The following is a 12,500-nucleotide window of genomic DNA, read 5'->3' on the forward strand; positions in this document are numbered from 1 at the left end:
AAGCTAGACGGATATATCTCCCGAGTAAATTAAAATGGATTATATATGTCGACTCCATCTTCAATCTTTATTCTTTCCAGCAACGGCTCGCAACCCCCTCGGGGCTTTGGTTTATTGCTCGCGGCCTCCTGCACCCCGCGGGTAATTGTTATTGCTCAGAAATGAATGTGCAGTTTTCTCTTGCGACGGCTCGGACTGGTACAACAGAAACGCAACGTGCACGGTCTTGATGTATTTTCTTTAGAGTTTGAGAGCCACGATATTTCCCATCGTAAATTTAACTTCGATGATTTCGCTTAACTATAGTTAACATATAATTATTTAGTAATTACCGATAAATTATTATTCTTGGCAAATGAATAAACGTAATCCAAAAGTGCATTTGACAATTTAATACGATAATCAATGTTTCTCAATTATGAAATATAATCATTCGTATATCGTTATCCTAAATAGTTTATCATCATCGTAAAAATATATGTATATATAGATGTAGATATAGATAGATACAAGAAACGATCCTAAAGCCGGTACATACGATTCTGGAAAGGCCAGAATCTAGCAAGGAGAATCTCGAGACACCGAGTCGACCATGATATATGCTCTTCTTCCGTCTAATTAAACTTAGGGAGAGTCGTCGCGGAGTTGCTTGCTACGTTGCTTCTCGTCGGACCCCGACGTATAGCGGAGGGCGCTCATCGGATAGCTTTCAAAATGACAAGCGAACTCGGAGGTGGAGCCTATAAAAGATGGTCACGAGTACGAATGCGACAAAGTTAGAGTCATACATATATATATATATATATATATATATATATATATATATATATGTATGTATATATATATATATGTATGTAAAATACATATATATATACTAGATATATACAGTAACTACGTAGGATTAAAACGATGAGGAAACGTTGCTTGTTACTGTCACGATACAAATTCACTTTTCGAACCTAATAATTATCGCTTCGATGATTTCGATCATGGTAGAAAGCAAATGTAATTCTTTGAAAGAGCATAGAAAGTTAATCAAGAACCGCCAGTGTTCATGCTCGAACGAATACGCGGAACGTTTATATCTATATTTTTTTACATATCCAAGTATAGATGCACTGTAGCTCATTATTCAAATTATCAGTCATTATTTTTTCTTCCCCTTCTTCATCTTCTTCTTCTTCTTCTTCTTCTTCTTCATCTTCTTCTTCTTCTTCTCTTTCGTCTTCTACGTTTATCAAGTAACAACTTCCTTGTTTTCTCTTTAATACACGTGTACCAATATAATCTACTTTCGTTAACGTTTCGCATTGATAAAACTTTTAAGAATAACTAACGTTTCACTTTCAATCGTGAAACGTTTGAAATTTCTCGGCTATAGTTCTTCTCTCGATCGCGTGCAGTTTTATCTAGTACTATCGTGAAATATCTATTAAACGAGCAAAAAGATGCGTGCATAAGTCGTACAAAAGTTTTCAAGCTTTCGACAAGGAAAACAAAAGGCGAACGAAAAAGAAAAGAAAAGAAAAAAAAAGTGAGGGAAAGAGGAGGTAGTAGAAACGAAACGAGAAAAAAAAGGAAAGGGGAAAAAAAAAAAGAAAAAAAGAAAAAAAGAAAGAAAAGAAAAGGAAAAAGAATTGGTATTATTCCGGCAATGACTGAAAATAAATTCTTGATTCGCTTAATCGTTCGTAATAACAACTAGATGAATGCGGCGCTAGAGTGAATCGAGCAACGATGAAAAACGAAGCCGCCGCCGGAGTCTTGACTCGGAGTGGTTTGCCAAACGTTTTAATCATAAAATCGATGCCCCTCAACTACTCCATCATTGGACCAATCGTAAAACAGTAAAATAGAACAATTCGAAATACCAAAAACATACGAAAGATTATCGTATCAAGTTGAATAAGAGAGAGAAAGTCACACGTCTAGGGACACTTTCGAACGCGTAAATACATACATCGAGTCCCGATGCACCATGGCTTACACTAAAATCCTTTTAACTTGGGACCATCCTGCCATTGGAAGCCGTTAACAACGCGAAAGCTCTCGGCGACGCGATTAACTGAGAAGCAGCGATCGCAACTGCGCGCAGCCACCAGTAGCGGTCTGCTCGTCTTTTCACGAGGGCGATATCGTCATCGTGCAAACAGCGTATATGCATTAAACCGTGAACCCACTATCCACGCCGTCATATCCAATACAGGTTGTGCGTTGCGGGGGTCGCAGGAGTCTCTGCTTGGAGGGTGAACGAGCATGTGTATGTATGTATATATGTATGTGTGTGTATGAGAATGAGAGAGAGAGAGAGAGAGAGAGAGAGGAAAGGTGCTGCATATATAGGGTGCTTTCGAGGGTGTCTGCCAAGCCACCCCTACACCTCCTACCCTCGTGCGGTAATGGCATTAACCGAGCTGCAATATGATTACCGCTCTCGCAAGGTAACTTGATCATACCCAAAATCTATGGGGTGTCCGGATAGGCGGTAGATAGAATGGTTGAGAGATAGACAGAGATAGACGGAGTACTATGCCGAAAAAAAGAAGGTGTCGTAGTCTCGGGAAAGCATTCACGCAATTGTGTCTCATTTTCCCTTGTTTCTTTCTCTCTCTCTCTCTCTCTCTCTCTCTTTCTCTCTTTCTCTTTCTTTCTCTACCTCTACCTCTACCTCTATCTCTATCTCTATCTATCTATTTATTTATCTCTCTCTCTCTCTCTCTCCCTTATTCTTTCTTTCTCCCCTTAATCGTAGTACGCTTTTTGCAGCTCGGATTACCCGTAAATCATTAGACGATGGAACGACCCTAGCTAGAATCGACGTTCCTTATCCGGGCATTAGGAGATTACTCTTTGCTCAAGCTCGTTTCTTTCCACTTAAGTTTCCTTCCTTCCTTCTTTCCTTCTTTTCGATTCGTTCTCTCGTTTTATTAAAAAAAAAAAAAAAATGCTCTAATATATATAAACGTCTTTGGGTTTATTAATTCGCAAACGGCTTGTTTGTGGCGACGATAACGACAACGACGATGACGACAACGACGACGACGACAACGACGACGACGACAACGACGATGATGACGTTAGTCACGAAAGAAAAGAGAAAACGTTATGGTGCTAATGAAGACGACGAAAAGTAAGAAAGAGACAGAGAAATAGAAATAGAAAGAGAGAGAGAGAGAGAGAGAGAGAGAGAGAAAGTGAGAGGTTGGTATTATCGTCGGACGTTGACATATTGCGAACGAAGAACGTCGTCGTCGTTGTCATCGTAGTCGTAGTCGTAGTCGGGTGTTCGCAGAATGAAAGACAAACTTTAAGCGACCAAAGGAGAGACTCACCGTGAGGTGTTGAAACAGCCACGCCCTGAGAATGTTAGTCGCGACTTTCGGAAAGATTCCTCTCTTCTTCTGATTCTTCTTACCCGAGGAATCGTCGTCTTCCTCGCCCGTGCCCTCGCCACTACCGATACTCGCGTTGCTCGCGTCACCTGTAACAAGAAAAGAAGAATAATTTTTAATACGCACTTTTTATTTAATGATCGTATAACGAAAAGGAAGAATAGAACGTTAAGGAATCGCTAATAACATCATCTTCGTCCGATCACCTCGACGTTTCGACGCTTTCTGTTAGTTCGACCGTCCTTCGTTTAGATATTATAAACCTTGCTCTTGCTTGTAGTAATGTACCTAATCCAAATAGTTTGATAAATAAACAAAGATCTCTTTCTCTCTCTCGCTCTCTATCTCTCTCTCTCTGTTTCTGTATATACATATACAGAAGATCGAAGATTACAAGAAAGAAAAGAAAAGGAAGGATAAAAAAAAAAACAAAACAAAAAAAGTAAAAACAAACGTAATCCAAACGCCGATCGATTTAACGACTTAAATTTAAAGATACGAGAATGATTTTAAGCCGCGTCGCGATTTTCGAAGGTTGGGAGGAGGGAGGGATTGGCGGTGGGTAACCCGGTGGGCGATAACTAGCTTTGCCTCCACTCCGAACGCCAGTTCCCATGCATACAAACACCATTAAGCCACCCGCAATATCCCGGTTTCCCCCTTTTACTCAGGCTCCAGCTCCTTCCAACAACGACAACAACGACTATTCACTACTACTACTACTAATAATACTACTACTACTAATACTAATACTACTACTACTATGACAACGACGACCCTTCCATATCCCTCTGTATCCCCCATAACGCATTAATTCCCCGTCATTTATCAATCTTAGCTTTTTAATTGCACGTGACTCTCGGTCACTGGGGACTTGGTGGAGGCGAGACGGTAATGAAGGACATTAAGACGGCTTACGGTCACGCTTTACGAACACTGACAAGTCTCCTCTCGCTGATTTCTTCTTTCTATCGTGCATCCAATAATAACAAGAAATTGGTATTTAAAAATCATAATCATCGTAGAAATAAAGGTGAACGGGACGTTCTATTTTTTCTACGAGATTTTTGAGAGAAAAAAAATTTCACGATTCTCTTTCTCTCTTTCTCTCTCTCTCTCTCTCTCTCTCTCTCTTTCTCTCTCTCTTTCTCTCTCATGTTCTCAATCGGTGAAGAAGGAAAACGCGTCGCGCTACTTACGCCGACGGATTATAAATGACCGAGCTTTATCGTAATGCCCAAGGCTCTGAAGGTTCTATCGTAACAGAGAGATCAGGGTTAGCACGCTTCTCTCAGGGGGTTCAGAATGACAGGTCGCCCGGGGGTGCCTCCGTGTCCTCTACTTTCTCCCTCTCTTTCTCTCTATCGATGGCGGCATCACCGCACCGTGACCACCACCACTACCACCATCACCATCACCATCACCGGCACTGGCACCACCAACACCACCAGCCGAACAGCCTTTCAAAAGATCGCTCTCCTGCCCGAGATTAACTTTGAATTCGACGTACGAACCGAGGGAAGCTGGAGGGACGAAAAATTTGTCCGTCGTAGGAACGGACGGACCGGAACGACGGGAGATCGATGGAAATCGCTCCCGGAATACGACGCGTCCGTTTTCCTCTATTTTTACTTTGCTACTTTCCTATGGGAAGGGCGGGGAGGGGGGAAGGGAGGGAGGGAGGGAGGTACGAGAGAAAATGAGAAAATTTCAATCGATTTTCAAATCTCCATTTTCTACGTACCGTAACGCAAGACTGTACTAATGTTATTCCTATATCGTATATTTCCGTATACGATCCATATAAATGAGCGTTGTTTTCTTTTCTCTTTTTTCCTTTTTTTTTTTTTTTGTTGTTAATTATTTACTATCGCATCGTCGAAATGAAGGTACGTAATTTTCGTAGAAAATTCTCAATGCCAGCCGAACGTATGTAGCTAAGCAATTTATCCCATACAAGAGCAACAACAGCAACAACGTCGAGAAAACAATTACTATCGTCTCGGTCGATCTCAAGGAGCACACCATCCAGGACCTCCCGGCGACGTCTTCTTCTTTACCCATCTCCTTCGCGTCGCTTGTTTTCATTCGTCGGACAAGAAGCAAAGTCTCAAGAGAGAGAAAGAGAAAGAGAGAGAGAGAGAAAGAGAGAGAGAGAGAAAGAGAGAGAGAGATGATCTTACCACGAGAGACAAAAACGCGGCTACATCGTCGTCTCCGGTCCTTCGACGGTGGCTCCGTAATGGCGAATAGTCCCGTAGAAAATGGATAGAACGTTCTGCGATGTAACTAGTGAGAGAGAGAGAGAGAGAGAGAGAGAGAGAAAGAGAGAGAAAGAGAGAATAAGAGAAAGAGAGAGAGAGAGAGAGAGAGTGAGTGCTTGGAACGAGCGATGCGACTGGCCAGCGGAATAACGGAATGGTTAGTGGGAGCGTCCCTCTGATTGCAGTTAATTTACTCGACGAATCGGGTTAATGTAGCGTACAGACCGTATCGTGCGGCACCGTATACGAGCATAGACGTACCGGTAAAGAGGGTTTATCTCATTTATTCGACGATTGTCATCGCTGTAATGCCCGATTTCAAAACTGTCACCGGCCTCGCGAGTGGCTACAAACGGACACGACCCGAAATAATACAGTATCACGGGTTGAAAACGGGTTGGTAGAAGCGAAGAGAGGGAGGGAGGGAGGGATGGGGGAAAGGAGGGTAGGGGATGGAATTATTTTTTCATTATTCTTTTTTTCCCCACGAAAACAAAAAAAGAAAGAAAGAAAGAAAGAAAGAAAAGAAAAACGGAATAAAAAGGTTGACAGAGAAGTACGAAGAAAAGTTGACGGGTACATGGATACTTTTGTACTCGAATAATTCGTACGATTCGATAAAATATTTGCAAGAAAACATTATTTTTCGAACAACGTATAGAGGAACGAAAAGATGCGGGTGTTGTATGTGGTGTGTATAGGAGAGGGAGAAGGCGGGCGGGCGGGCGGGGTGAGGATGAGGGGGAATTTATATTGCTCGACGAAGACAAAGTTTATTTTTTATTCGGAGAAGGAGCTGTTAAGAGAACGCGTAATCCAGGCACGTTGTTATTTCGTGCGCGCGAGCTTACATACATTCATACACATGTACATATATATATATATATATATATATATATATAGCCACACATTGTCGTTGCTAAAACGTATGTCGTATCTCGTAGGAAACCGATCAACGTCCCACACGTATCTCTATTCGTTCATACGTACGTACATATTCTTAAAGTCGATCAACTCTTTTCTACACTTGTCCTTAACCACCTACGTTCTATGTCGAGCGAGAAGGGAAAGACACGCCTCGTGTTCTATCTCTTGGGAATATTTGAAAAAAATTGTCGTAAGGTGTGGAGCTCGTCATCGTTCTGCGATCCGGTGAATGCTCGTTGGCGCGTGCAGTAAGCGCGAGGCACCGTTTACGAGGATGCGCATCGAGTTGGAAGGGCGCGTCAAGAGAGAGAAAGAAAGAGAGAGATAGAGAGAAAGAGAAAGATAGATAGAGAGAGAGAGAGAGATAGAGAGAGACAGAGAGAGAGAGAAAACGAGTGGTGGTAGCTCGAGCGAAGCCATATCGTCCTCGGCTTGATTTATGCGCCGCACGCAGCATTTTTACTGTCGCTTTATAGAGATTTAAGTGCGGCCAATTATACGTTTACGCCGAGTCCGTGAAATGTGAGTAAAGTACGGCGGGGAGAGAGTTAACAGTTCTCTTGTTCGTTCCCCCCTCTTTCAAAAATCATTGATACGTCTATATTAATCGTATATTTAATATCATTATCATTCGATGAGACGAAACGTGAACTATAGGACCTTAAGGGCGTCCACGAAAATTTCATGACGCTTCTTTCGTTTCTTTCTTCGAAATGTCTCGGCTATACTTAGCTTAGCGGGATCGAGAATAAGCCGAGCCTATTTCCAGAACGCCTCGACCCATCGTGCTCTCGTCATTCCGAAAAACGAGAGATACAGAGAAAGAAAGAGAATGAGAGAGAGAGAGAGAGAGAGAGAGAGAGAGAGAGAGAGAGAAAGAGAAAAATAAAGAGTGAAAGCAACAAGACCTACGACGAAAGGGACGAGAGCATGTCCTTAACCTAAGGACGTTTCTAAATCTTTCCAGAGAGATTTACGACGCGTTAAAATCGAAATTTGAGAAATCACGAAATGGAAATGAAGATAGATGGTATGTATCTTGAAGAGAATCGATAGATATTTCGTTGGAAATTCTGGGGTATCCTCGTTCGATCGTCGACCCCAAGAGAGAGAGAGAGAGAGAGAGAGAGAGAGAGAGAGAGAGAGAGAAAGAGAGAGAGAGAGAGAGAGAAGAGGATGGCACGCGATAAATCGAGGCACGCCGATGATCGCGCGCGAGCGCGTCAAGCGAAAATGTCTTCCTCGAAGGCGAGGCTTCTGGCTCTATTTAGGGTGACCAGCGTGCAACGTCGAAATAACACGCGCATATGGCCGCCGAAAATAAACTCCTCCTTATTCCATCCTCCGTCGAACCGAGGACCGACTCTCTCCTCCTCTTTCTCTCCTTTTTCACCTCCATACTTCTCCGTCTCATCGTTCCACTTCTTCGGCATTTTGCGAGCCACGCTTCGTTCCTCTCGTCTTCTCGAAGAAGAGAAAATTAGAGCCAGAGATAGAGATAGGGAGAGAAAGAGAAAAAGAAAGAGAGAGAGAGAGAGAGAGAGAGAGAGAGAAAGAGAAAGAGAGAAACATTTATTTGCTAACTCTCGGTTACCCCAACGTCAAGCGCATAAGGAGAAGGGGGATATCCTGCGTTATCCTCTACCTCCTCCTCCTCCTCCTCCTCGAGTATCGCTTTTCACGGTCACGGGATCTTACGATATCGAACTCTATAGCCCCTGGTTCACCGCAGGTTCTCTGTTTGTTAAGTATCTATAGTACTATGCATCCCTAAAGGATATATAATTGGTAGAAACTTAATATGCCCTTTCGTCAATGAATATAATATATATATATATATATATATATATATATATATATATATATACATATATTCTATGTCTATGGCCTATCATTTTTCAAATGCTTTCAAATTTGTTTGATTTATATCTAACATTTGACAAAATTCATTCATTTCTAAAACTTTTTAATGATCTAATCGGACACTCTCTGTTATCACGGAAAATTATTCCGATTAAAAATTCAACGGTAGGATCACTTTGGATCACACCGAATGTTTTCTCTCGATCTTGGAATCTCGAGGTCGTTGCACCAAAACACGCATTCTGGCCTGACTCTCCCTTCGAGAGGATACAGCCTCTCCCTCTCTCTCCCTCTCTCTCTTTCTCTCTCTCTCTCTCTCTCTCTCTCTTTCTCTCTTCGACGATTCCCGAAACTATTTTTGGCGATGAAATGCAAGAACGACGACGCTGCACCCTCCTCCACCTACTTCTTCGACCTCATCTCCCTCTCTACCCGAACATCCTCCTTACGCTTTACTACGTTCAGCTCGTTCTTCGTGTCGCACGATATCGTCTCGCTCGATTTCTCGAGAGTCTTACTGTTATATAGCAGGAAGAGACCATCTCGACGCATCTGCGCCGCTTAATCCGGGAATCTGCTTAACCGGAAGATTAATCGCCGATTGTGGGCGAGATGAGGCGAGATGAAGAACTCGCAACCAAGAGAATAAAGTACGACGGAGAGGAGAGATAGTTAGAAAGAGAAAGAGAAAGAGAAAGAGATAGAGATAGAGAAAGAGAGAGAGAGAGAGAGAGAGAGAGAGAGAGAGAGAGAGAGACGTACTTTGTAGGAGTTTGTCTTACAAATGAGCCGGGCGACGGGGTATAATTTAGTACGACGCGTGCAGAGTACCGTTTACCTTTCGGTGTTTGCTACTTAGATGTGTTAGTTACACTTTGGTTGTTAATCCTGTATCCCTCTTACTATCTTACCCAACTACTCTTGGCGTTATATTTTAAATACCATCTTGGATTTGATTTCGTCGAACGAGAAGAACTGACCGACGATTGTCCGCACTTATTAAAAAGCGCATATAGTTGAAATAAAACGAAATAAAACGGAGGTAAGAAAAAATGAAAATTATCGTGGTCGTTTATGGTACGTTCAAAGACGTACACATTCTCCCTATCCTCTACCGTCCTCCCCCTGCCCCCCTTTCCCCGGTTGAATTCTTCGCGTGGGCGAAGTGGTGCGAATAAAGTCATTCGTTCCGCATTTTCTTACGTTCCCCATTTGATATATAAATTCGTGTTGCTATCGGCGCGAAAGTAAAGTGTACCTACGCATACGTGAGTGAATGATAGAGAGAGAAAGAGAAAGAAAGAGAAAGAGAGAGAGAGAGAGAGAGAGAGAGAGAAATAAGAAAAAAAGGAGAATTTAGAACGGCATGTCCAATCGACGAAGCTCACTCCTCATCGAGCTATCGTATAGCAGGATTATGGCGATAAATAAAGTCTCGTGGAAAGACATAGAAGGTGGAGAAAAGGTAGAAGGTAGAAGGGTTTAAGATGAAAAGAAAAAGAAGACGAAGTCGAAGACGAAGACGAATACGAAGGAGAAGGTGGTAGTGGAGTAAAGGTGGTGGATGAGGATGAGGAAGATGAGAGGGTAAGAGAGAAGAAGAAGGAACGATCTCTTGATTGAGACATCGGCGAAGCAGCCGTGACAGTTATCTGATTCATGGACATGCCGAGTGTATTTTATGCCGTACGACCTATGAATACAGATCGATCCGCCGCCGCGGGACAGTAGCAGCGATGGCGACGACGAGGACAAGCCGAGTAGCCTCGAGGAGATCATAGGTGCTTCTCTCTCTCTCTTTCTCTCTCTCTCTCTCTCTCTCTCTCTCTCTCTCTCTCTCTTTCTCTTTCTCTTTCTTTCCCTGTCGCACGCTTTCTCTGTTGTACGACTACCTATATGGATATATCAATTACGCGTATACCACGTATATCGCAAGCATTAGAGAAGGAGACCAAAGAAAGAGATCGCATTGAGATTCATCGAACGTTCGGCTACCAGTTCCGCGAGGATCCACGGATTCCGAAACGTCTACGTGACAGATCGCCGATTCGTTTGCTTATGAACTCTGATCGAAGATAGGACGATCAAATTCTTTCTTTCTCTCTCTCTCTCTCTCTCTCTCTCTCTTTCTCTCTCTCTCTCTCTCTATAAAAGAAGAAGAAGAAAAAAGAAAAACGAAAAGAACAACCAAAATGGGACCGTGAATCTGTTCTCGCATAACTTTCTTATCGTCTACGTGAATATATATACACCTATTATATAGTTAAATTATAATACATATATATATATGTATATATTTTTTTTTTTTTATTTTCCCCGTTCAAGGATTTAATCGCTGATATTCGATTATCTTTTACCATTACCTATATCGTATCAATTTGGTAGAATTATTTGGTAGAATTACGAGATAGGATGCATACAGCGAAAACATAAACTGGAACGTACGTTCGTTCGTTCGTTCGTTCGTTCGTTCGTTCGATCGATCGATCGATCGAACGCAAGTCACGATCTTAATTCGAAGTAGGTAGATATAGGTACGGGAAGTACACGGAGCTCGTCCAAAGAGAGTTTAGCTACGTAGAAACGGCTCGTTTCTTTCTACGTTAACCCGAGTTTATCGCAATATGCAAATTAACGAGCAGAGGCGCGACTCGATCTTACAGTGTGCCGGTCCATTCGACTTCTATGATACGAATCCGCGTCTGCTTCATCTCTCTTTCTCTCTCTCTCTCTCTCTCTCTCTCTCTCTCTTGTTTCTTTCTTCTTAGTCGTCGTAGGTGAGATACTCGCTTTTGCTCGTGATTTGCGCTAGCTATTTTCCATGTGTGCGTGTGTAAGAGAGAGAGAGAGAGAGAGAGAGACGCGCGATATCTCCAGGGCAACGTTGGCAACGAAGCACGTACGGAGATTGTACTAATTAATGCCACAGGAGCAAGGAGCCATGAGTGCTGCGGGTTCGGTGATGTGCTGCTGCTAGGAACGACGCCGTTACTATGATAATTACCGGCAGGACGTGAGACTCCGTCTTAATTGGGTCTACGAAGCGAATTAATAAAGCGACACCAAAGCTAGATGACCTCCTCGATACTCTCATCTCTTGGCCCACCAAAATCCACCTTACTGCGATCACTCCTCCAACTCCCTCGTCTCTGCCCATCACTTTGCCACGATTCCCTTCTTCGTCCATCTTCTCCCTCCTCGACCCTTTTTCGCGTATCATATAACTTTATCCTGGAATAGCCGCGAAATCTGTTCTAAATCGTTTACGACGTTAAACGGTTAGATATAACGGGGGAAAAATATTTTTAGATTATAGGCATAACTACTATTCATATACATAGTTGATTATTATAAGGGGACGCGTGTACGCGTGGCCGTAACGCCACGGCAAATAAACGAGGGCGTTACGAACGGATCGCGAGACGCGACGAGACGTTTAAACGCGTCGCGACGCCGCACACGGTGACAAAAAGATCGACAAGTAATAGTAGTAGACAGAGAGAGAGAGAGAGAGAGAGAGAGAGAGAGAGAGAGAGAGAAAGAGAACTTACGGTTCGAGAAACCGAAGAGATCTCCGGACGCGGCTCGCTAACTTCTGGAGCCAAAAGCCGATATGTTCTAGTGAGTTTTGGGACACGTGCTCGTCACATGTCTCTCTCTTGAGAGAGAAAGAGAAAGAGAGAAAGAGAGAGCTATCCTCGTCCTCGACTTAGCTAAGAAACGAACGAACGAAAAGAAAAGAGAGAGAGAGAGAGCACCGAAGAAGAGGGTTTCTATCTTCCAAACGTCGACGCCTTTCCATTAGCGCTTTTATTTTCACGGCTTACGACGCGCTCGTAACGAAGGAACGTCGAACGACCGATTTTATTACCGCTTCCGTGAGTACACGCGAGTTGTCCTCGCGTCGTTCCAAAAGGTAAAAGGAAAAAGTGTGTATATGTGCGAGAGAGAGAGAGAGAGAGAGAGAGAGAGAGAGAGAAAGAAAGAAAGAGGGAGAGAGAGAGAGAAAGAAAGAGGGAGAGAGAGAGAAAGAATGCTTTACTCGACGAGGACA

At 43.0% G+C, this 12,500-nt stretch overlaps 1 protein-coding gene across 4 annotated transcripts in view; it reads right to left on the bottom strand.

The window, feature by feature from the left end:
- The window catches only part of hth (Meis homeobox homothorax), a 380,579-nt gene that overhangs the window by 135,109 nt on the left and 232,970 nt on the right, over positions 1-12,500 (bottom strand). For all 4 annotated transcript variants that reach the window (XM_085662034.1, XM_085662033.1, XM_085662032.1 and 1 more), the window contains one exon: positions 3,333-3,481. In XM_085662034.1, coding sequence (XP_085518160.1) covers positions 3,333-3,481 — 149 coding nt within the window. The remainder of the gene's footprint in view (positions 1-3,332; positions 3,482-12,500) is intronic.

Source organism: Vespa mandarinia, chromosome 16 (genome assembly GCF_050613455.1).
Source record: "Vespa mandarinia isolate Hongniang chromosome 16, ASM5061345v1, whole genome shotgun sequence".
NCBI lineage: Eukaryota > Metazoa > Arthropoda > Insecta > Hymenoptera > Vespidae > Vespa > Vespa mandarinia.